At 46.6% G+C, this 25,511-nt stretch overlaps 1 protein-coding gene across 1 annotated transcript; it reads right to left on the bottom strand.

Annotated features, from left to right (window-relative positions):
- Window positions 1-1,076: 1,076 nt before the first annotated feature.
- On the bottom strand, window positions 1,077-24,349 carry LHPP (phospholysine phosphohistidine inorganic pyrophosphate phosphatase). The gene is made up of 6 exons (XM_088520017.1): window positions 24,221-24,349; window positions 13,513-13,700; window positions 11,808-11,961; window positions 9,376-9,439; window positions 8,182-8,274; window positions 1,077-1,202 (listed from the first exon to the last, which is right to left on the bottom strand). Exons 1-6 carry the CDS (start codon window positions 24,337-24,339, stop codon window positions 1,077-1,079), a joined length of 744 nt encoding a protein of 247 aa, XP_088376143.1. The 5' UTR covers window positions 24,340-24,349.
- Between the last annotated feature and the right edge of the window lie 1,162 nt (window positions 24,350-25,511).

Below are 25,511 nucleotides of genomic sequence, written 5' to 3' on the forward strand. Positions count from 1 at the left end.
ATGGATGCTGTTATTGAACTATATCCACTACAAAATGGCATGTATGAAATACAGAGGCTCTTGACCACCATGGAGTGCAGATGTTAAATGCATGGGCCAATATCTATGCTGCACTTGGAGACCCACTGCCTTTGAGCAGTCTTCAAAGCTCAGCTTGCCTGAGCGACACGTGATGAGCTAATTTTTCAGCAGGCAGCCCTGGCCCATTGCACATTTGCAGCAGCCCTCAGGGCTCTTGGCAGCAGCTGCCCAGACCTGGCTCTTTGCTCAGTGGAAGCACAGGGTTGTATCAAATGTCCAATGCTCACACATGCACAGAGAACAGAAAGACCCAGGGAACACACCAGCTCTGTGCACTAAACGTGATGAAGAAATGTTAACAGTAATTCATCAGAATAATAGGGCTACCCACTGCTGCTTCTGACACACACAGTGTTTTCCCCAAATGCTTTTTGCAAATGAAAATGTCATCAACCACTGGATTAGAATCTAACTGCTGCACAAGGACATGCTTGTTCAGACAACAAATGGAAGTGTAAATTGATGGCAAATCTGTCCCACCAACAGGAAAAGATCATAGAATCATAGAACCGTTAAGGTTGGAAGGGACCTCTCGAGGTCATCTAGTCCAACCCCTGCACACGCAGGGTCACCTAGAGCACGTGGCACAGGGCTGCGTCCAAGCGGGTTTGGAGATCTCCAGAGAAGGAGACTCCACAACCTCTCTGGGCAGCCTGTTCCAGGGCTCTGGCACCCTCCCTGGGAAGAAATTTTTCCTTAAGTTCCTGTGGAACTTTTGGTGTTTCAGTTTCCGGCCGTTTCCTCTAGTTCTGTCGGTGGCCATCACTGAAAAGAGGCCGGCACCATCCTCCTCACTGCCCCCCTGGGATGTGGGAAGGTCTGGGAAGACACGGAAAAAGCCAGGTGTATTCACTTTGAAGCCCTATTCAGAAATCCTGGTAGGATCCAAACTACAATCCCTTTTTGAAATTAATGCAGTGAAAGAAAACGAGAACAAGAAAATCGTGACACGGTGCAGCCCGAGCGAAGGGCAAACGCACAAACCCTTCCCCAGGTTACTTCCCCCCTGGCCCGCTCGCCGGGACTGACCTGTACTTGCCCGTGCGCACCTGCACCGCGCGCAGGCCGCACCGCTGCGCGCCGCCCACGTCGTTCTCGATGTCGTCACCCACCATGACGGCCTGTCGGGGCACGGAAACACAGGAAAACGGCTCTCAGCTGCACTTGTGCCATGCTTCACACGCCCCTGACATAACAAACAGCTTGATTTGATGTTTAATGCTGCCGTCGGCAAATTAAACAAGATAATACTGTCATCGTATTGATTAAAAATCATCCTACCTTGAATAGAATTCATGCTATGCCTCCTTGAGCTATATAATAGTGCAGTATATGTCCATGCAATTTGCAATCAATCATGAAAATCAAAGTGATTTGGCACACAGTTCAAAGAAAATGTTGAATTTCATGAGGTTACTCCAATTATGTTTCCAACCATGCATTTATGTTATGCTCCAGGCAGTTTATATTAAGGTTGATATATTAAACATTTCCTTAAAGCTCATATTCTAAAAGCTAGTCAAAAGTTTACATTTAAGATCACCGAAACTTTGCAAAGCTCAATCCCAACCCACTTCCAGGTTGACACAGAAATTCAGAAAGTTTTCTGGCACTGTAAAGCCTAAGTCATTTAGTTTTGCATATGGTGACATGGCTTGGTCTGCATTACGGCCACCAATACAAATACTAATAAGGCAATTGACTAATAAGTCAATACAAATACTAATAAGGCAAATTAAATAGATTACAAAAGAAACATAACTGAGAAAAGATCTTCTGGTTTTGCTAAAGGGATTTGTCTGTGTGACTAACAAAAATACCTATTGTGCATGCTCTCTTCAGACTTTCTACCTTCGTAAAGATCTTTTGCTAAACCAGAGCACGTCAACCAAAGGCTCTTTCTGCTGATAACTGTATCTAATTTTTTTCAAGTGGTTACTCTCAACTGCAATAAAAACAATTAGCTTATTCTTCAAATTTAAAAATGGCTTCACTTTATAATTTCAACATAAAACAGTATCTACGCAAAACAATAATCTTCAATTTAAAAGAAAAAAAAAGGATCAGCTTTCAACATTCCCCAGGAACTTCGGGTAGCTCCAAAGAGAACACAGGCTGTACTTAAAACCACGCATCAGCTTTGAACATTTATCTCTCAGATTTTAAAGTGTGAGTCTGCATCTTCCGTATCAAAGTTGAAATTTAGCTGGAAGAGATGAATTAGCTGCATCTTCAACTACTTGATCTTCACCTTGTCGAATCAGCCTCCTAAGAGCAGCCTCCTGTTACTAAGAGCAGCGTTGAGGGGGACATGCACAGAAAAGCGACCCGGCGTTTTCCCATCGTTGGCCAATGGATGAACAGGTTCTTGTCCAGGAGGTCACGGGAAGGAGCCACGCGCAGTGGAAACGGGGATGAGCAGCTCTAATAGCAGCAGCCCAGAAGGAACTGAGCTTTTTCCACACATCTGGCCACAACTTTTGGAGGGGAGACACACACAACTCCTCTGCTGTAGGCACCAACCCAGTTATCTCCTCTGGACACTGTAAAAGCCTCTTCTTCGTTCGCCTGCACGTGGACAGGTCTCTCTAGTGTGGCCTGAAACCACGTGGGGTGGCCCCGGCTCTGGAGAGCTCGGCCTTGGCCAGGCTGCGGGCACCTCCTTGGAGCGCCATGGACACCCGGGAAGGACCGTCCCAAACGGGCACGTGGCTCCGCAGCGTAGCTCCCCTTCCCCGAGCTGAACGTGATACAAGTCACCGCTGGCCCGCCAACCATAGGAGCTTGAAACATAACACAAATTCAGAGAAGCTGAAGCCAGAACCATTAGATCACCTAATCCAACCTCCTTCACAGGAGAGGCCACTGGTTTTCTTCAAGACAGTCCTTTTAAGGAGCCCAGTAGACTGAATTTTTGTAGGATACATGTTATGTTTGTTGATGAATACCCTGCAAAAAAGCATCCAGCTGCACTCTGTGGAAGTCAACAGACAAGTTACCTGATGCCGTTTTAACTGTGAGGACTGTTCACTATTAGACAAAGCACCTCCATCTGATTTTTACTCAGCTTTGTCTGGTTCCAGCACTCAGCTACAGCTCTTGCTGCATCCTTTTCCTTTGGATTAAATGATTCTGCGTTGGGCTGCTTCACTACATGAACGTACCCAGTCCCATAAGTTCTCACGATTTGCACCGTCCCTGTTACTTATCACTGCATCAAGCCAAATGTCCCCAGGGTCCAGGAGCAAACCCTGTGGCGTCCCAGACGAGCTATTACTTGGGTCCTCGCTGCCCTCCTTGAAGTTCTGCGCACAAGGCAGTTCTCACTCTTCTGCTGGGCAGGACTTAAACACGTTGCAGTCTAAAATACTGAGTTCCAAAGTTACCTTCATTAAGTAATCTAATTACAAGAGAATCCTCTCCCATTTACTAAATATCACCTAAAGGAAATCTCAGGACGTACCTAAAGCTGCAGCTCAACGGAAGACGCTGTGAGAACCAGGCTGCCCATGACCCAGGCTGGGCTACGTCTGTGAGGAGGTGGGAGCAGCTTCAGCCCCCCAAAACAAACGCTCCTCTCTAGAGCAACACACCGCTGCAGTCTGCGGCTTACACAGAGGAGCTACCAGCCCAGGTTATCTTCCACGTTGTTCTTAAATACTGTTTCTGGGAAGAATGATCAACATTCCTCAAGCCACAGGATATAAGAGGCTGTCCCCTGAGGTCAAGGCTCGTTCACCTGGTTCCACTTTGAGGCGGTCTAGGTGCAATAGTTTATGCATGTCCAGCCTTGCTTCGTCCTGCCTAGGGATGTCACTGCTGGGCTTGCGCTTTGAGAGCTCCTTTGAGGGTCAGCCACAGGATGGAGGCATCTGTGGACATCTGTGTGCTCCAGGATGATGTTTTCCCCTGCAGGAAGTTTCTTTCTTGTCACTCCTCCAAACAAACTGTCTGTTATGAAAAGGGGAAAAATGATTGATTCACACCCCCCTGCCAGCCAATTCTATTACCGATATCCTCCAAAGCCTTTCCAGGAGGACGAGCAGGCTGGTTGCAATGCAGCAGGGTGCAAGGCTGCATTCAGCCACGATGAGACACCCACATCTCGAGCACCATGGCCAATATCCTTCCTGACTCTCCGGTCAGCCGGACACTTCAAAACACACACCTGAAAACAGAGCAGAGCTGGAGCCCCTGCTCATTTCCTCGGAAAAAGCAGAAGGGCAGAGCAGGACGGCTCGCCAAGGAGCGGTGAGATCTGCTCGGCCGGGCTGTGCGTTAGCCCGCACGGACAAGTTTTCCTGCAGGAAGAGCTCTGCAAGTGCAGCTGCGCGGGAGCAGCGATGCCTGTCGGGGCCAGCTTGTGGCATACGCACACAGAAATGCACTCCAGGCCCTGGGGACCGCACAGATTTACTATCGGTGAAGGGCAATAATCACTAAAGGAGGAGCAATTATTCCCAAATCATTTAGGATTTAAAAAAATCATTGGCAAGAAGATAGAGGTCAAAAGGTGCACTGTCAAGGGAAATAAAAAAACTCTACCTGTCAAACCTGGGTTTAACTTCCTCTCTGACTGCAATATGGGAAGAGGAGAGAGATATAAAACAGAAAGGTCACACACCCACTGAAAGCAAGGATTAAAAGACCCCCGTTTGTGTGTGCATTTTACACCAGGAACACGGACCATTAACCTGTTCCATCCATTCTTAAAATCCGCTAAAATTTACTAAAACAGGCAAAAAAAAAATGCAGGGAGAATCCCTCCAGTTTTAAGACGAATCCTCAGGGAGCCAAGACGGGCAAATCCCTCTTGTGGGAGCCCGGGCAGCCTGGTAGCAGGTGCCATGGCACGAGCTGCCCCAGCTCCCATCACAGCAGGACAATTTGCTACAGCTACAACTTTTTTATGATTACATAAAATTCCTGGAACTTTAACATTATTTAGCTTTTATTGTAAAGCTGTAAAAACCACCCTCTGTTACAGCCTTAAAACATATGAACTGGGTATTTCAGTAACCTTTAAGATGTGTTATTCTTTGTCATATTACTGAATCATAAGACAGGTCTGGTTACCTCTAAGAGGTTTAAATTTCCAATCTATTAAAGTAATACCAGCAATCTGTTATTTCTAGGCCATTGAGGAAAGGTTAAAATGAAAATTGGACTTCGGGGAGTTCCTTCTATTCTAAGTGCATGTTGAAAACATCTCGGCAGCAGAAGGCACAGGCAGGGTCTCTGCAAGAAGCAGTTATCAAGGGAAATGACTGGTGATAACTTTATTGATTAAAGTGGCTTGAGAAATTTAAGATTTGTCACTGTAACACTACTGTGGTGAGACAGCTTTATTAAAAAAGTATTTTTCATTAAAAAACAGGTAGAAGAAAATTGTAGCATGTTTTGAAAAGAACAGCTCACCTAACTGACTTGATGATGGTATGGATTAAATGAATTCCACAGGTGGAATAGTTGATTAGAAATCATTTTAAAACAGGACAGGCAAGTAAAACCAGTCCTCATCTCCTCATTGCAAGCACAGAGCTCATACAGGAGATGGATAAAACAAAACACAGCAAGCAACTGCAGAACTGACTGTACTGTGTACACTAAGGTTTTTTTTTTTATGTATCATTAACTAAAGCAGCCCACACATCTGTCTCAAAAGAACGTTAAAGGTGCAAGCACTCAAGAGTTAGGAAAATACATCAGAATTAAGGCAGCTGGCTCTGCTGTAATTTGCTCCTCCTATACACACACACAGGGATCTGATTTTAACTCCATCAGTGTGTAATAGTTTTCCATAGTCAAAGGTACCAGTGACGAGGCATGTGGTGCTATTTAGTGCTCTCTACTGCTTAACACCTTGCTAAGCACATATGCCCTTCATCCTCATGCTCTCTGAGCACACAAAAAAAGAATAAAGCTACAGACTAGGCCTATTACTACAATTAACTGATGGAACGTAATACCAGAAACTATCTGTAAAAAATATTTCTCTTAAAATATAAAGTTATAGTTGCTAGAAGCACTGAAACATGAAGAGCTGGCAAAAAGCAGAGGAAAGGAAGAATAACCTCTGCCAGGGACTACTCATGCTTTTCTGTACCCAAAGCAAATTCTCCCGAGGCCATTGGGGGCCACTCCAGCAAGCCCACGCTCTGGGATTTTCTTTTGCCGGCCTTGTGATGCATTAAATCATCCACTCGAGTTTTCCGAGTGGAATTTCCGCAATGTGAGTTGTGGTGCCCTGTCCCAGCCCAGCGTGGAAACACGTCTGCGTGACAAGGTTCCTCAGTGACAGTGGGGGTGACAGTGTCAGTGCCAAAGCACAGGGACAACCATGCCACGCTACGATAGGAAAAGGCAACCACCACCGGTGTGCAGCGGCCACAACGACAGGAAAAGGCTGAAAGAAAAGACATCTTCCCTCCTACTCCTGCAGAGTGTTCATTTTTGGCATAAGCAGAAATAAAACACAAAACTTCTTTTGTTTTATTTAGGAAGCTGGAATCCAGGGACTAAGGCCTTTCTTTTTTCCCCCCTCTCCTCAGCTACTTTTTCTTCAAATGTCATTTTGTTTCTGAAATGGATTTTTTGGTTTGTTGATGATTTTTTGGCTGGATGAATGGATTGAGTAATTGCTGTGGCTGGACCTGGGATATTGTGTTCGGGTTGAGCTATCTTGTTATTGGGAAAATATTGACAAACTGCAGAGAGAACAGAAGAGAGAAACACGGCGGGTTAGGGTGCAGGGCCACTGAGTCACCGGGGAAGCCACCGAGAGCCGAGCACGACTCTAGCCAGAGGTAGCTACTTGTGACAACAAGTCTACAAACAACTGCAAGGAGAAACATCCAGGAAGGACAGGAGTTATTTTGGTTATTACCTGGAGAAAAACTAGAAACAAAGAGATGCAGGTCAAACAGGGAAACATTTGGATGAATTCCAGAAAAAGCTTCCTGCCAGCGTAGGATCTGCTTGGCTGTCAATACTCTCCTTGGGGGAATTAAAGGCCAGTTGTTGGCCCACTTAAAACTACTTTGGACAAAATATTAATAAACGTGCAGCCGGGGACACTGCTGCAGTGGGAAGCAGGCACTAAATCTTTCCTATTCTAGAATATAGGAACCCCAAGCACACGCTGAATTACGGGGCCATAACTTCATCTCCAGGTCCTGGGGACCGTGCGAGCCCCCAGCCCTGGCTCTCGTGTTGTTTACGATGTCAGCAGCCCCCGTGATGGAATTACTACCCTGCACGTCGCGGCTGTCTGCCGGGCAGTTCATATTCACCCCCCGGGATGTGTGACATGGCCACAAATCAACAGGAGGACATGGGCACGGTGACGGAAAGGGAAGAAGTGGCCCCAGGTAAGGAAGCAGCGAGTGTGACACCTGCAGAAGGGTTTTGGAAAGCACCATAAAGCCAGGAACAGTAGTAGCAGGGTCTGATCTGCTCTGGAGAGCATGGAACTGTGTCCACATTTTTCCATACAAACATCTCTGTTACTATCTTGTGATTGGTAAATAGTTTCTGGAATTCAAATTCTCAGCATTAAGTTCATACACCCTTTCTTTTGAACAATGTGGTTTGGGAGAAAGCTGAAAAAGGAGGCCCAACACAAGAGCTTGAGCAGAGGAAGAGCCTACAGCCAAGAATGAGGGATGAGAGACCCCAGAAGGGCAGAGGCAGGGAGGGTCCACGTTCTGAGACAGAAATAGGAGAGGGAATGCAAAAAGACACAGCAGATGGTCAAAACGAACCCTAACGAAAGCAAAGAAATTCAGCAGCTCCCCACCTGCTAGCCCTTTTAAAAAACAGTCCTCTCTGCCTCATGGAAAGGGGAAATGTTTTTCTCCCTCCAAAATGTTTTCCAACATTTTTAAATAATTCACAGGATAATCCTGAATACAAGTATTTTCCTGTAGCACATGCAACATATTGGCTCCTGAAAAAAATATTTGTATATTCCCCTCCCAGGGTTTATCATGTCCTCCCGGCTACAATCCTGTCACCAAGTTTCTGTGAAAGACAGAGAATGACAAAAAAGACCCACGCGTGGCGTGGACACGGCCCATCCACCTGCACCAGGAACCTTACCTGCTGCGGCTCAACGCCCAGCTCTGCCAGGGCCGACTCAAAAAAACTCTTGGCTGGTTTCCCCACGACCTCAGCTTGGACATCACAAGCGTACTGGAAAGAAAGAAAAGGGGAGACCCACACAAATCATCCTGTAAAGATCAGAAAAGGATTTGTTCAACTCCACAACCCTGGTCAATTGTATAAAATGTGTGTGATTATTGACTGATGCCCCTAAATAACAAAACGGATTAGCAGATGAAGGTGACTAGCAGAGTTTGGATAACAGGGGTGTTTAATGCTCTCTGGCACGAAAGAAAGCCCTCCTGGAACAGCTCAAGTTAAAAGCCTGTTACATTCTCCATCTTCAGATTCAATTCTAGTATCACTGATTTCTGCAAGAGTATTACTCTTACTGAGACAACAAAAATCCAGAAGTGTTGGATGAACTTGAAGACGTTGATGGTTTCTCCAATCACCCAGCATACGCTTACATTCTTCTGCAACTAAATATCAACACTATGCTAAAACTCAAATAAATAAGTCTTCTTCCGGATTAATCCTACAGAACCAGAAGTCCAAACTTTTTATTTGCGAGGTGAAATCTCTGCCCAAAACTCGCACCAAGACAAGTGTGCTGCAAGCACATGCTCTATGCACAGCCTCCATGTCTGCCTGCTCCACTACTTTGCTTTACTCTCCACGCTCCCTCTGTATTTAATTTTTTATAAAAGGGAGCACAATAACTCTCTCCTCTCCCCCTTAGGCTCACTTATCTATCGGGTTCCAGTTCTGCACAGACTTAATCAGGCTTAAAACCAGGATTGCACTCGGGTATCTTGCTGGATAAAGGCCTCATGCTGTCAACTGTTACGGTAAGAGCTGCGTTAGCAACACTATGCTGAACTAAAGCAAGTTCTCATTTTGGCCTGGATATGGACAATATTGTATATTTTCCTTTTCTGATTCTTTCTTTTACAGGCCTCTATTCCAATACAGGAACAACGATGTTAAAGTTCACATTTTAAATACACAAAAAAAACAAATGAAAACAGAAAAAACAAAACCACCCATGCTTAGAAGTAGCAGATGAGTTTAATTTGGGGAAACCTCCTCCACCAAGGTGAGTAATTACAAAAGATGACCCATATTTATACCAGTTACTCATTCTGTGTACCTTGTTAAAAAGTAAGCATAATGCAAGCTATAAAATACCTCTAATGCCTTCATATATGCTCCAACATCAAGTTTCAGACCATCGGTTTCTTTATAATAGCGTCTGGAAATGAAAGTGATAAAGTTCCAATGAAATGAAAATGTTGGCAGTTAAACATAAAGAAACTGCATTTTATGATTTCTGTGCATATATACACGTCCATATGGCTGCAACAAAAAGTCAAGTCATCAGAAACTCCCGAGCCTTAATTTAACACAGGGAATTAAGTAAAGGACGGGCTCAGCACCGTGCAGTGCTGAGGAAAAGGCTGCAGACAGCAGATCCGATGCCCATCTGGCACCGGGGGCACCACTGCTCCGATGCCGACAGCTTCCAACGAGCTCAGATGAGCATGAGCTTGAGCCCAGTTTTCTACCTTGGCAATGACTGTGCACCAGCATCTGTGCACCAGCATCTCACAAAGAACACGCTTTCCCTTTGTCACCATGGTTGAAAATCACCTCCAGGCTAAACCCTGCTCCTTCAAAAAAAAAAAAAAAAAAAAAAAAAAAAAAAAAAAAAAAAAAAAAGCTCATATTGTCATAAAGATACTAAATATTTTGAGCTCCATGGTGCTTTTCTGGAACAGCAATTCACGCTAGGACAGGTATACAGAGCTCTCCGATTAGGGCAAACACAGGTTTCTGTATATCAGGAAAAAAAAAAAAAAGAGAAGATGCAGGATGAGCAGTCAGTTAAGATTTTATGCCTTATCCTTCTGCCATTTTCGATTATTCAGCACAGCCTCCCTCTAAAATGACCACTTGACCTTTGATAGAACAGCCATTAACCTTCTATAGTCTAGCGTAAACAGCTTAATTTTCTGACAGTGGCATGACAGAAGAAATTACAAAGCCAATTCCCCCTCTCAGCCCAAAACAGATGCTAAATGTAAATCACTCCATTTTCAGGAGCAGGGCATTCTGCTTCAGTGACTCTGACACTCTTTTTCTACGGAATGAACTAAAACTTTAGCAGAAATCAGCCTGCCTGCTCAAGGTACGGGCATGGCGAGGTCCCCTCAATTACACTGATTTTGCACATGAACAACAGAGCTAACTCGTGGCTGCTTTTTGTATACAGCCCTTTGCACCAGAGATGCTTCCTCGCTTGGTGGATAAGCAAGATCCTCCAATTCATCATCTTCCTTCTTCAGGGTCTGAGAACTTGCCCACCAGTCTAACTCGCTCAGCGATTTCTCCAGAACTCTATCAAATATGATATCGATATTGGATATTGAATGGGATCCAAGCACTCCCTCATAAAAATCACTCTCCTCACAAAACCTGAGCTCAGAGAATCCAGACATGTGATATTTCTCATTTAGCAAATAATCCTTCTGGAAATTACAGTGATGCTGTTTTAGAATTACCTACATTAATGAGTGACTAAATAAACAAATACTGATTATGCATGGAATACAAAGGCATTTCTGCATTGCTCAAGGTGCAAATCTTAAGGAAAGGTTGATTCTATGCTTCATTTTGACAAATGCTATTACGTTACACAGAACTCAGTTATTTTGTATCTGCTAGTCATTTTGCTGTTGGCTCCTACCATTTTCTCTTCATCTTTTACCTGAAAAATTGCACGGATTTTTCGCCCATCCTGTAGAATCAGAGCACCTGAGCACCAGGCAGGGCAACACAGTGGATTTAACTGCTCCTTCCCACTGGTAAATCCAACTCTGGATCAATAATCCATGAGCTATGAAGGGTTTTCATACCCATTATGGTCTACTGAACCACTGAAAAAGTTGTCACTACAGTTTCTCGGGCTAATGACACACTGCACCACAGACAAGAACGACTCCTTCAAGGCCTTTTGCCCTGGCTTTACTGACCTGCTTTTTAAGATCACAGACTATATCTAACTGACCGAGTTTTAGAAAAACATCCAAGTTCCATGACTGGACTTCCCCTGCCTTTGAAAACAGGTAGTCAAATTAACTTTAAAGTTCATAGGGGCTTTAAAATATTTTAAATTGACAATGCAAAATCCTAATTGCTTTTGCAGGTCTTAGTCCTGCATAGCAGTCTAGGCATTTCTCAGTCCTTACCTGTGACTCTCTCCTTCGGTCTTCTCGGCCACTATCCTTTCACAATCCATTCAAGGGAAACACCTTCTTTTAGGGAAACACTTCCTTTTGTGGATCTATTCATCTTAATCACTCAGATCTCCCCTTGCCCCCAGGGAAATACTACTACTAAGTGATTCAGGCCAGGTGAGTGAGTCAGATGACTGAATTTCCCATTGACAGACACATGGGCATACCACAGATTAGTCGTGGACACACGGATTAGGGGCTTAAAAGGAGCAGGACGAACACCCACACTAGTATATGGCCTCTGATGAGCACAAGGACACTGTGGGAAATTAAATATGCACACTACACAAAAATATACAAAATACACAGCAGTACTTAACTCACCCTCTTCCAAGAGCTATCAAAACAGGATTTTCCAACCCAATCAGGACTCTGAAAGCTTCGTTAAGGTTTGCATAGGTGAATTTGTCTGCTGCATCTCCAATGACTACACAATTTGGGTTTGTTCTATCAATTCCAGCAAATTCAGGGATAAGATCTAAAGAAAGAGGAACAAAATAACCCAAAATCTCTCATCTTTTCAGATCCAATTGGAATTTATAGCTTTCTTAGACTTGTGCTTCCCTTCACTCATCACCAGACACCCACCCACACCCCTTACCTCCTTCCTCCCTTGCCCCAACCGAGCCCGAATCGGCTGTTCTTTACCCACTTCTATTCCTCCTTGGAGTCTGCTATTTATCTGCTTTACAACAAAGAGAAAAATAAACCCTTCTGTCTCCTTGCCTTGGCTCCCACCACACACCCCCTAGGGGCTTGTTACATCTGGGCACCTAGACCTGAGGCAAACTCTCCGTTAAGTTAATGAAAAGATAATAGCAAGGGCAGGAGTCACTTCCTGTCTTATTGTGCATCCTCTGCAGAAGAGGACACTAAACCTAAAACCTCTATCATGGGAATAAGGAGCTCAGAAAGGCCTTTGCACAGGAGAAGGGTGAGGAGATGCCTGCACACGGGCTTGGTGCAGGTGGAGCAGACAGCGAGCTGTCTGTCAGCTGGGAGAAGGACGTGGTTATGACCAGGGGCTTCATGATGACATGGATGCAGCCACACTCCCTATCCCAGGCCACAGACTGCCTCACACTTGGAATCTGCTTCCCTATTTCCCTTAGGCTTGGGAAAGGAGCAAAAGTTATCTTCATTGCAGAATGTTGCTGGATAGGAAGTGATAATAAATCTAACAATCTTGTTTGAAAACACTCAATAAAAGCCAACTGCTGATTCGACTGCTAGAAAGGCTTTTGTATGACAAACTCGGGTGGTTATCCAGCTGCATTAGCAACCTCAGACACCTCAGGCACACGGTGTTTCAGAAGCAAAAGCTTTAGAGCTTCCCCATGAAAACAAAGACGGGAGCAGTGAAATTGCGTGGCAGGGGCTGAAGTGATGGTTGTTCTACCTGGGACTGAGCCATGAGGACAACATCTCTTGTAAGTGCCTCTGTCTCTTAATTTCTCTCTTCCATGCGCTGTGCACCTTGATGATTCTTCCCAGCAAAACTGGGACTCTCCTCAGAGGAAAAAGGACTTAGGCCAGACTGCAAAATGCCCACATTACAGAACTGGGGGAATCAGGACTCGTGCAGCCTGGCTTCTCACTGCCCAACTTGGAGCAAGGCTGGTGACAGGTGGGAAGGTGACACGCAGCTCTGCAGAAACAAGCTCAGAAGCAACATGCTACGCTGAGCAGGTCTGCAAGCAGGGAAGCTTATTTGCTATGTACTTCCCTCATTATGATGCACAGTTCAAAAGGAAGGGCCTTAGAAAAGCCAGGCCTCCCTGGCTGGGATTTTGTCAAGTTATCCAGCCTACAAGCTCCAGGCACACTCATTATACCCGTATGAGGAATGAGATCTCACTCACTCAGGCCATACTACTAACATTTACTCCAGGCTTTCACACCTAGGTAGAATGGGGTTAAGTGTTTTAACGTGTTGGAAATTATCAGCTGGGAATTATTCCCCTCGCAGAGCTGTGCGAAGCTGCCACCTCTGCGTGTGCTGTCCCCAACCCCAGCGCCAGGCTCTCACCGTCGTGCACGAGCAAGTGGGGCCGCAGGCCGCGCTCCCGCAGCACGCGGCAGGCGGCCGGCGCCGGGGCCGTCACTTCGTCCACGGAGATGTCAAAGCCGAAGCCCTGGAGCTTCCGCACAAACTGCTCCCGTGTGGCCTGCGTTTCATTCGTGCAGAACCGCAGCTTCAGGCCGGACGCTTTGATCCTGTTGTATAAAAGCAGCAGAGGGGTTAACGTGGCACTGATCAGGAGCTGGGCACACCAGCCTTGCCATGCTCAAAAAGCATCACACAGGCAGGAAAAGACATGCTAGAACACACAAATGTATTTGTATTGACTTAAATAAGTTTAAACTATTGTATTTACATTTAATCCTGTACAATAAGACCTCAATGTATTTCCCAAGAAAACCAGAAGCCCACCATTAATTCGGGTAATTTCATTGAAAACGCAAAGATGAGCCGCCAGACCAGGATCCTCATCATGACCAAGAGACACCTCTAAACATATGGATATATTGGAGGGCATATATTGTGGATACTCCAAAAGCAATACTCACACACAGAGCTCCAGCCACAGCAGTAACTGCTCTTCCAGAGCATGGAGCTAACCTGAACATGTCAGCATTGCTGGGCACGTGATCCCAGGACATACGCACCTGGCAGGCACCCATTCCCCCCACATACCAGAAAAACAAGCACAAAAAGAAAAAAGAAAAAAAAGAAAAAAAAATAAATCCAGTTCTCCGTGTGTCTATTTTGCATCTTGTTTGCAGACGTATACGCACAGCACCCAAAGGCCCAGCATGGCCACGAATACAAAAGCCAGCGTGAAGCACGAGCTGCTGGCGCCGCAGCCTGGATCCTCCCCTCTCCGCCGCCGAGCCCCTGCTGCAGCCATCGGCTCCGGTGCCCCAGGAGCAGCAGCAGGTTGGGCACCGGTGCAGACACCGGGAGCTGCAGGAATGATGTCTCTATCAGCACAGCGGTGACTTCGGTCACATTCATCATTTAGCCCCTCATAAAACACCTCTGCTGTTATTTGTTGGGAAGCACTGAAAAATGGGGCTCTTCAGTACTCAAAAATATTTATCTGTAAACACTATTAATTTAATAAAATATAGCTGCAAGTGCCCAGAGCCAAGGGAACATCTCCTCTGGGCCAGCACCCCAGCCTCATGCAAGCCCCTCTGCTTCTAAGTGATTTTGTGTCCCCTCTACAAACGAGAACACTGCAAGTGCAAACTGCAGAGCTTTTCTATTAGGAAGCCCCCAGCACAGATCCTCAAGACAATCAAATACACGGGTTCTTCTTCCAGAGAAGACATTCCCAAAAGGCCGGTGCAAGCACCAAAGCCTCCTGAAGATAAGGCATCTGACTAAGGACTTTCCATCAAGGAATTCTTCGAAATCTGATCCCGACCCAGCAAGCCCCCTCTATACTAGAGCTGCCTGCCAATGTCTTCTTCAATAACACAGGTGATACATTTCTTTCTTATTATTTGTCTTTCCTAATCATAGGTATGTGAATTATCAATTACACTTAGTGGTTAATTGCCCTTCATAAAGATAGCTCTTCTATTTTAAATTAGGCAGTTAATATATTGTAACTAATAGCATCCACTTGTACATTATAAATATATCTTCATTGATTGGAGCAGCGAATGTGAGATTCACTCACAAGTTAATGAAGCAATTGAGTGAAGAAGTGCAGGGTGCAGCCAGGGAATAATTACTGTTAATGAATTATGATGTGACCTTCTCAGAACAATGAACAATTGGTGTGACAGTGTGATGACAGCACCCCACATCTGTTATTCCAAACACGGCTTCAGCTGTAGTTAAAAAGCAAAGCAGTGGAATTTGGATACACAACAAACTCGAACAGCGTGCCGGAGTTAAGGTAAATCTTATTCTAAAATACCAAGTGTATTTTGACTTTTTTGGCAAAAATCCCATGATTCACCACCATCTAGAAGCAGACATTGGTTAAATAAGAATCTATTTCTTCTCTTAAAGGTGAATAAAATGAATTCAGAAATGATGCTAACCAGTCAAGTTGCATACACACATAAATGTGCCCTCTCGGGCCAGCTTCGAGGAAGTGAATAATAGGGCTTTCTGTACTTTCATTTAACTCCCTTTTCAGAAGTTTAGCTGAGAAAAAGATACACTTCTGAAGTGTGGCAAGAATATGTAGTAAATTCTTAGCCAGGACAAGAAGCCAAGTTTGTCAGAAAGGAGAAGTGTTTTTGCCTGGAACACATTGGTGAAAATATCACAAAAATGTGCTGGAAATAGAAACATGAAATAAAAGATATCCACAAATACTCCAGCCTTTCCAAGGATCACAAGACCTATTTCAACAAAACTGCCTTTTCTTTAAAAACCCACCTTTCCCTTCCAAGCTCATGTCTCCTCCGTGCCCAATCCATGCCAACCACCAGCTTAGGCAAGTGGGGAAGCCTCTTCACATCATCCTACATACAGGAAATCCTGACTCAGTGTCAGTGTCCAGAGCACAACTCTCCTTAACTTTTCACAGTCAGTTTTTACCCAGGGTGAAGCTACGAGGCTGAAGGTCTCGGTTCACTGGTGTGAAATACTTTGCAAAGCGAGTCCATACAGTGCTTAGGGTGGTGAGTTTAACAAGACTCACCTGGAAACCAACAGTTAAAGGTTTAAGGAGCCAGTACAGAGCAAGTCACTGCAATGGCTATTGCTGCAAGCACGAGGAAGATGAAAAAGTCGATAATTTGTAACATGATGATTGTAACCCCAGCGCTCCTCGGAGCATAAGATGCCTGGAAACTCCTGCAAGCCCCTTGCGGGGGGGCCCAGTGCCAAAACCGCTGCATGCCAAAGCTGTCCCATGCCTAGAGGCAAGGGCACTCGCCCAGCCTCGTGCCTGCTCTGATAATGCACAAAGAGGGCACCCGAATAGGAGTTTTTCTTAATTTGGGCTGCAAACTTGTGCCTGCTGCTCCGGCGGTTCTTTGAACTGACCTTTACCTCGTTTTGACAGAGCGGGACAAGACGCTGAGTGACAATGTCCCACAATGCAATTACTGCGCGTCAGATGAGCCGGGCCCTTACAAATCACCTCGAACTTTACACATCTGCTGGCTGTCAGCATCTGCCAGGCTCACTCACCCGAAAATAATGAAAAAACTCTCATTATTGCTCCATAACAGGTAAAGTGTTAGGACAATTATTGGACATCCTGGCTGACCTTGTGCAGGCTCCACCGGCTGCCCTTGCCCACCTTTATGGGTCGCCTTGGGGCAAAAACTGCTCTTCTGGAGCATGGAAAGGTGGTGACACCAGGAGGAAGGAGGAGGAGGGAAAAAAAAAAAAAAAAAACACCACCAGCCTGGAAGACCTGGGAGGGCTCTGGTTATGAGGTTTCCAGGACTGCCTTCTTGTCTAGCTTTTGTTTTGTTCAGATTTTTTTTTAATCTTAAAAGAAAAGAAGGTCTGCTGAGCGCTGCTGCTGCCTGTGCCTCTCCTGCATCCGTGCACGCTGACCTGGCTGCACTCCAGGGCTGTCTCCAGAAGAAGCAGAATTAGCAGCATCAAATAAGCACCTACTTGTGACCATGCAATCAAGTAAAAACACGGTTTGTGCAGTCCTGCCCGGGGAGGGATAATGTTTGGTTCCCATCCTCTGCAAGGGCCAGGAGCAGTGGTAGAGATTCCTGCCCAGGAAAACTCTTCTTCTAACTGCAAACTGGGGGAAAAACTCCAGAATGTCATTTTTCAGCAAGCTGCTTTTTTCCCCTCACGAGTCTTGGCTCTTGGGAACTGCACAGGGGTGACAAATGCACACGATGCAACAAGTGCCACCAGCGCTCCGCAGCTCAGGAAATACAAGGAATATTGAGTGCCATCTGCTGGCACCGGCGCTGCACCAGCACGGAGCGCTCCTGCGGCCACGGGGCAGGAACCAGCCCACGCCAGGGAGCTGAACGGGCGCTCACTGGGCTCGGTGACTGCCCGGAAAGCTTCAGGGGTACCTAAAAAAGAAGCCTGCAAAAAGAGCCTGCTTGGGGCTCCTACAAACCCAAAGAGCACCTTTGATGCAGAGCTACTGTGTGCTAAGCAGCAAAGTGAACGCAGAAACGTGCACGAAAACACAGAGGAGTCAGATAACTAGAAAAACTAAACTTCTGGGGAGAAGATAAATACAAGATTCAGAGATGAATGGTTTGGATTCACAGTTGCTAAATAACTAGCAGTGAACTGATAGCACCGTAAGAAGAAATACCAGGACAGACCACTTAGCTAAGGATGCTGCCTATTTATAAAGATAGAGGTGAGCGAGCAGCTGCAGGAAGACTCCAGGAGCAAGTGCCTGCAAGTGGAAGGAGGCACAGGTTGGAGCAGACAGGCTTGAAAAACGCAGGGAGGGAGTGAGCAGAAATAAGTGAGAAAAGTGAGAGAAGGTACCAAGGAAAAAGGCCTGGCAGTTATGAGAAACCTGGTATTAACCTGCGCATGGTGGTGTCAAACCCGGAAGAGGATGCAACGCCTAGGCCGGCTGCAGGACACAGAGCAGAGTATGGAGAAATTTTGGGAACACGAGCGTCACCTTGATCAAATAAAGCTCCGATTTGGTGCTAAAAGGAAGCAAGTCACAATGTGCCTCTTCGTTCTTGGCACAGGGGCTGCTGCTCAAGCACTCCCGCTTTCCAGGAGGGGGCTCAGAAAGCTGGATCGTACCCTGCACGTTCACGCTGCCGACTCCAGAGACCCGGACCCTGGCATTTGGGGAAGGCTGTTTGACAGAAAAAAATAATGAATCACTGAACTGCTGTTCAAAGTAAACTTTATAAACACACCGATGTTTATTTAGGTATATAAATCACTTTAACTTTTTCGGGGGCAGGAAAACAAGGTAACTTTGGTTATTCAAAAGTATTAACTAGCGTGAACAGGTCTGGAATACATTAATCTGCATTAATCATAACATTTTTATCAACAACATAATCATATTCCAACAGCTTTCATTATTTGCTAAAAGCAGTCAGTTATTTGCCTCTGCACCAACTAATTATTGTATTAAAAAGTCAAAAACAAGATAATTTGCCTCTGACAAAGCCATTACAGTGTAAACAAACAGCATCTGTTTGCTGAAAGATTTCATTTAGCCTATTTTACGGATAAAGAATTTGCTCAAATGCTTTGCTCCCTCCTGCTTTAGAAAGCACCAGTTATTTTAAACTGTTGTCATGAAATACTATATTACTCTTCGTTGGTAAATATTTATATGCCACATAATTATTGTGCCAATGGACAGCAAGTAGCTCAGGCCCCAAAACAGAACGATGTTTAAATTTGCAGTGAGATGTGTAAGCTTTTATCCATGCAACTTACGCCCTTGCTGAGGGTACAAGCGACTTCAGGGACACAGATCTTTTTAAAATAACAATCGGTGCTGATGAGTGGGAGAGAACATACGGGTTAGGAAGGTCCCCTGCTCCAGAAGACCTGGGGCCATGGCTAACATCAGCCTGCACTGCAGCTGTGACAACTTCTGGCTCTGCCACCGAGCACCTGCATGACTGTGGCTGACCTGCTTCATCTTGTTGGGCCACCGCTGCCTCACCCAGAAAAGACAGATGGTGACACCTACACCTCCCGGGGATCTAGGAATGAAAAGCACAAGGCTAGAGTTAAGCAGAATGATGCAGGAATGAACTACACGATCTGCGCAGTTGCTGAGAAAGTCTCTTTCTGGAAGGAAGAGCTCCTCTGCTTTTGCACATCATGAAGATTTAGCAAACCTTGAAACTCCAAACATCTGCCCAGATTGCACTACGTGTCCCTTGGCCATCTTCTGCTGCACCAAGGATTTCCTACTGATGTTCCACACACTTTCAGATGGCTCTTTGTAAATTCATGCTCCGCATGAGCCTCGTCACTGCCCCCCGCATGCCGAATTGCTTTACAATTGCAATTCTGCTCGCTCCCCTCAAGCTCTGCCTTGTTAGGCTCTCCAGGCGTTTTAGTTTAACACGACTGTCCAGCTGCTCCACAGCCTCCCTGTGCCCAAGATTTCCGTTGCTCTTTTGAAGGACTCGGTTGAAGTTTGCGCTAACAGATGCACTATAGTGGCCAAACAACAGGATGTTGTAAACGTGCAAGTCCTGTGTGCTTTTCATATGGATATGCTAATAGACAGGCTCTGAGCACAGAGCTGTAAAGGCAGGAGGAGATCGCAGCCTGGACATCCTTTATGGATGTTTAACCACCTTCTGTCTCATAAGAGATCAGCTCCCTACTATCGGGAACAAAAAGTGAATAGCTCACCTCGTGTCAGAGCTGTGTAAAGCAATTAAGAGAGGAGCAGCATGGCACAGAGGCACTGCTGAGGCTCACCCCAGCAGAGCCCTTCAAGTCACCGACAGGCTCTCTGACCCGCTGGAAACCACCTCGCTGCTGCCACTTAACTGCACACGCTGGGGAGGAAGAGACTCTATTCAACCCAGCTATTTGTTGCTTTTTAAGCATTTTAAACGACAAATACAGGCTGAACACAAAACCATCACAAAATGCTGCAGTTTAGAAGCTCTAAAGGGTCAAATTCTATCAAGCTTTGTATTTTTAGTAATACTGCCACCTAAAACTAACAGCAATAGTTACTCCTCAGGGGTTTTAATGGCATTTTTAACAAGCAGGATTCTGGATTAGAACGGGGTTGTCACTGTTCCTAATCACATGGGGACCAGTCTGCCATAGTTAAGTCAACTAATACGAAGATCTAGTTGCACCTTCATGTCCTTTGAGAGCAGATGCCTATTCTGCAGAACAAATGTTTGTTCTTTCAGCCTCCAGTTCATTGATTCCTTTCAGTGCATACTGACTCCTAAAATATTTCATGGGTAAAAAAATACCAAAGATGTAGGTACATTAGAAATGAATAAAACATCCAAATCGTAACACTTAATATTTAATCAAAAGTAATACCAACTTGGATATCAACTATGAACGTGTTTTCTGGGGACCTCTAGGTCACAGACAAGCGTGTTACTGGTTGTCATCCTGGTCAGGACCTCTCAGTGTCCACCAGCTTCTCCAGTGAATTATTTTTCTACTACGTCTGATTGTTCAGCTAGCTGCAAATAAATAAACAAATAAATACACAAGCCCCTGCAACTATAATATAAAGCCAGCAAAATCCTGAAAAATTACACTGCCATACTCTCAACATACTCTCAAATAGGAAGTGAAATGGCTGAGAGCAGATTTTGGCCAAAACCAACACAAATGATACAGCAAATAAAGCTTTAGAGGAGCGAAAGTGGCTTCAGACATATCAAACCAACCGCAAAGGAAAATATTTACTTATGTTTTTATTGGTGTGGTACGATATGCTGTAACATGAGAAGTTAATTGCTGTAATGGTATGGCAGATGATGTAGCAAGACAACATGAACAGAGCAGGTCACTCATAATAGCAAGGTTCATACCTGTAGTATAAATTACCAAAATGACATTTAAGAATCATATTGGTTATATAAAGCATATATGCACTACAAGACGTTAGATCTATCTCGGTGCAGATTATCATATCAATTTGAATTAGTTAGCAAGTTCCCAGCTATCTGCGCTCATGACTTTTTAATTGATACAAAAATCAATTCATTAAAAAAGAGCAGCTTTTAGCTTTAATCCATCTGCATGAAATGACCGACCTGTACAATGATGCAGATACAAATATTAATGATCAACCAGCAATAGGATAATGAGTCAATAAAGATTTTAAATGGTGTGAGCTAGAACAATTACTGACCTAATAGGCAGATAAATACAACTGCTTGACTTTACCTGGACAAAACAATTATTCTTAAGCAGTTACTTTGAGTGACCTGAATAAAACATGGGCTTCTCCCCACTTGGCGCTTACTGGTGCAAACTTCTGGTGCCCCCAGTTTCCACAGCTACAACCGCCACTTTCTGCTCTGATTCTTGGACATGAAACTTTTGCCAGCTGCATTTGATCAGTTAGAGATCTGGTGGGATCTCTAACGTACTGAAAATTCCCCAGCCAAAGCTGCCATGTGATCCCTGTGCTATCCATGGCCATGAGGAAGAGCTCCCTGCAGCTTCCTCCCGGACAAGCAGACGGGTCACATTAACTGCAGAGATGTGGAAACCCCTAACGAGGAACAAGGGCTGAGACATCTCCGGTATTTCCAGAGGAAAGCGGCTAATACGGAGCATTTAGCCCCAGGCCAAAGCAACGCTGTTGTTTCATAGAATCATAGAATTGTTTCAACGGCAAATTTATGACATTACCGTTAAGTTAAATTGCGATTTATTTTGCCTCTGTATGGGAAGCTTCAGCAAACGCAATGACAAAGTTATTTAATAACATCCTAAAGCCTGACTAAAATACAGCCTAAAATCCTAGAAGAAACAAAAACAAATGTCAAAAGCATCAGCAAAGCTGTGATACAGATATTATTTAATATGTCCTGCTCTTTAAAGAAATGATCCAGTTTCAGGCAGTAATTACAGGATTGTTACTATTTCTGTTTACTTTGGCCATGCCCGCAGGCCTCAGCTCGGCTCAGGGCTCCTCTGCACTAAGCAACATACGGACTAAGCATAAGAGATGGTCCCCTAAAGCGCTTACAGTCTAAAGAAGTGAAAGAATAAAACTCCCAGCGGCAAGGAAACGAGCCCCAGCACAGCAGACCTATTTTTGCCATAGTTGCAGGGAAAGTTTCTTGTAGAGTGTACACAGGAGCCGCGCAGCTCGCGTTGACATGTGCACCCTCACGCACGGATACCGCACACAGAGCGGGAGCATCCTGCTGCCCCAAGAGCCGGGTTGGCCGCGGGGAAACGCTCCCCTTCGCACGCATCCGCACGGACAACAACGCAGCACCCAGTGCCCCCAAAGCCCAAGTTTGTGACCGAAGTAGGACCGGACATAGCAGAGGGTGCTCCGGTGCCACCTCACCTGCCATCCAGGGAACCGCACGGAACAATCTCTGTGAGGCCTCCACCTCCCCTGGAGGCGAGAATCTCCCCCTGCATCTTGGCCAAGCAATCAGAAAGTGCCAGTCAAGAAGGGGTGACAGAGCATGACAGCACTATTCCTGGGAGGCTGATAAGATGTGCTATTCCCGAAGATGAACGGCCGCAGCCACCTCTCCCTCGCAGGCAGACCTGACAGCACACGTCAATCCTGCTCTCTGGGAAAAATCCTATTTCCAGGAGGATCTGAGCGAGACAGGCCCAAGCGGGTAAGTCAGGAAGGTTTAATCCTGCCAGAGCTCGCACCTCACTCTAGCACAGAGAGCACCAAAGCAGCTCCCTTGCTACAATCCTTTTCTCTTAAGGTCTCTCTTGAATCCCGAGCCTGTAGCAGCACTGCAGGTAAGCACTGAGAACGGAGCGGGCACCGAAACACTGCGCAGAGAAAACGTCTAGGAATGGAAACAGAAATCACGTAAATTGACATGGAAAATCCACATGCCGCAGTATTTTAATACTGTATCTTTAACTTTAGCCTCTGCCAAATATCACTAAATTCACAGGGAGCACTGATGTCCCATCAAGGTCTTCGCACCACCTGTGACTCTTTCATGTCCTGATCCCACCATTCACCAGAACAACAGGGCAACCTACGTGCGACTCTCTGGGACAGGGCAGACCCTTCATGACTCTCAGGGTTACTTGAAACACTGCTTTCTAATCGCACTGCAGAAAATCTGCAGAGAAGAGAATAAAGGATGCATCAGATTAAACTTTATTTGCCTTAAAATATGCGTTCTCTAGTTCTGCCTTCTCCATCTCAGTTGTACAAAGGTCTTAGGCACAGGATTAACGTGACGGATTTCAGTGTTTCTTTCTCGATATTTCCCTGCTTGGCGAGGGTCTCACCCCCGGTTTATCCATGTTTGCTGCTCCTGGAAGACACCAGGCTCAGAGGAGTCTGTCCAGCAAAGGCAGCACTTAGCACTAGTCCAGCGTTTGAATATTTACATCATTCGGGGTCAGTTACACACAGCGGCATTTTACCACATTAAACAAATATAGATTTTCTGTAAAGGGTTATCGACATGTATTGTATACCCCAAATTTTCTTTTGGTCACCCACCGATCTCCAGCACCGCAGCTACACTCGTTCATACTTGTCTTTAAACCAAAAAGAGCCAGGCCAAACATAAACAGAAATTCATTAAAAAAAAAAAAAGAAATGTCACAAGAACCTTTTCCAAAGGACAAATGGAAAAGCTTTCCAAAGCAAAGCAACCATGTGCCCATGAGATCCATGCACACAGTTAACCCACCTTGGAGTAACCCACCCTGGAGTAACCCCATTAGGGGCAACACAGCTAGTTGCAGACAACGTGCTCTCTACCTGCGAGCCTACGCACACCACTCTGTGTTATTATACCTTGCTTTTACCACTTAAAATCCTGGCAATCACATACCACGGCACTGATTTTTTTACGTTTCTCGTTTTTTAGTACCCTGTTGGCTTTTGATGGCTGTTTTATTCAATTTGCAGCAACACAGCAGCCACCCGGGCAACCTAAGAACCGCCTCGCGACGGCCAGAGCTCACACCAGCATCGCCCTCTCGTGCTACGCGAGCAACGGCCCAAGCGAGCGCCCAAATAACCGTCATAACGGCCACTCGGGCCGGTGAGGGGAGACGGGACCTGCGGCCCTGCGGCCGCGGCGAGGCCGGCCGCCGCCACACTTACTTGCGCACGGCCTGCACCGAGCCCGCGATGGGCGCCCCGCCGCCGTCGCCGCCGCTGTCGTAGAGCACCCCGCTCACGTCGAGCAGCAGCGCCCGCGTCCCCCGCCACCGCGCCGCCATGGCGCCCTCCCTGCCGCCCGCCCGGCCCGCCGCGCGGGGCACGCCGGGAAATGTAGTCCCGGAGGCGGCGCGGGGCACGCCGGGAAATGTAGTCCCGCCGGCGGCGCGGGGGAAACGGCTCTCCGGTGCTGCGGAAGGCTCGCGGCATTTTAGCGTTAAAATTAATCAAATTAAATTAAATTAGAGCCTAAGTGGGCCTATTTACGCTGTTGGAATACCTATGTTATATTTTCTTGGGTGTAGTTTGAAAAGTCACAGCAAGTGGAGCTAGTGCGGTGCCACTGCGCGAAGCTTGTTTCGAGGATGGTGATGGGATTTACACTGAGATCTCACAACCACCCTCTTTATTGGATCCCCCTGCCCAGGTGCGCTGTCCGGAACGTGCGGCTGCATCTCTTCCCTCTCCTCATCCTGCCCCTCACTTAACTTTAAATGCCCCCAAACCACTTCAGGTAGAGCAGCGCGTCCCGCTCTGCCCACCTCCATGCCGGCTTTATCCGCTCCCAGCCATCGGGACGGCAATTCCCACGCGCGCAGCATCCCACTCAAGGGCTGCCCGTGCCGCGCGGACCCACGGAACTCACAGCAGTGACCGAGTGCGAGTCCTTCGTCCTCCCTTCCCGCTAAGACCTGAGCCTTGGCGGGGACGCACGGGACACCCCCGCCGCCACCCTCCTTCCCACCCCGCATCCTCCCGCGGGATGCGCTGCCGGGCGGGAAGTTTCAGCGGCCCCCGGTGTGATGAGAGGAGGGTTCGGTGTGATGAGAGGGGGGGTCCGGTGTGATGAGAGGAGGGTTCGGTGTGATGAGAGGGGGGGTCCGGTGTGATGAGAGGAGGGTTCGGTGTGATGAGAGGGGGGGTCCGGTGTGATGAGAGGGGGGGTCCGGTGTGATGAGAGGAGGGTCCGGTGTGATGAGAGGGGACCACGGTGTGAAGGGAGGGGGACCCCGGTGCGATGGGAGGGGGCTCCGGTGCTGCCGCTTCCCGCCTCCCCAACCGGGCACCCCCTCCCCGCCGCGGTGGGGGCTGGGGGGGCGTTGCCGTGCCCGGGGCGGCGCTGCCCCCTCCGCTCCGCTCCGCTCGGCTCCCGCCGCACTCCGCTCCGCTCCCGCCGCGCTGGGCGCAGCTCCCGCCGCTCGCAGCCCCGGCAGCGCGCAGGGTGCCGGGGGGG

Source organism: Tinamus guttatus, unplaced genomic scaffold (assembly GCF_059628265.1).
Source record: "Tinamus guttatus ecotype Peru unplaced genomic scaffold, ASM5962826v1 Tinamus_guttatus_pri_ptg000079l, whole genome shotgun sequence".
NCBI lineage: Eukaryota > Metazoa > Chordata > Aves > Tinamiformes > Tinamidae > Tinamus > Tinamus guttatus.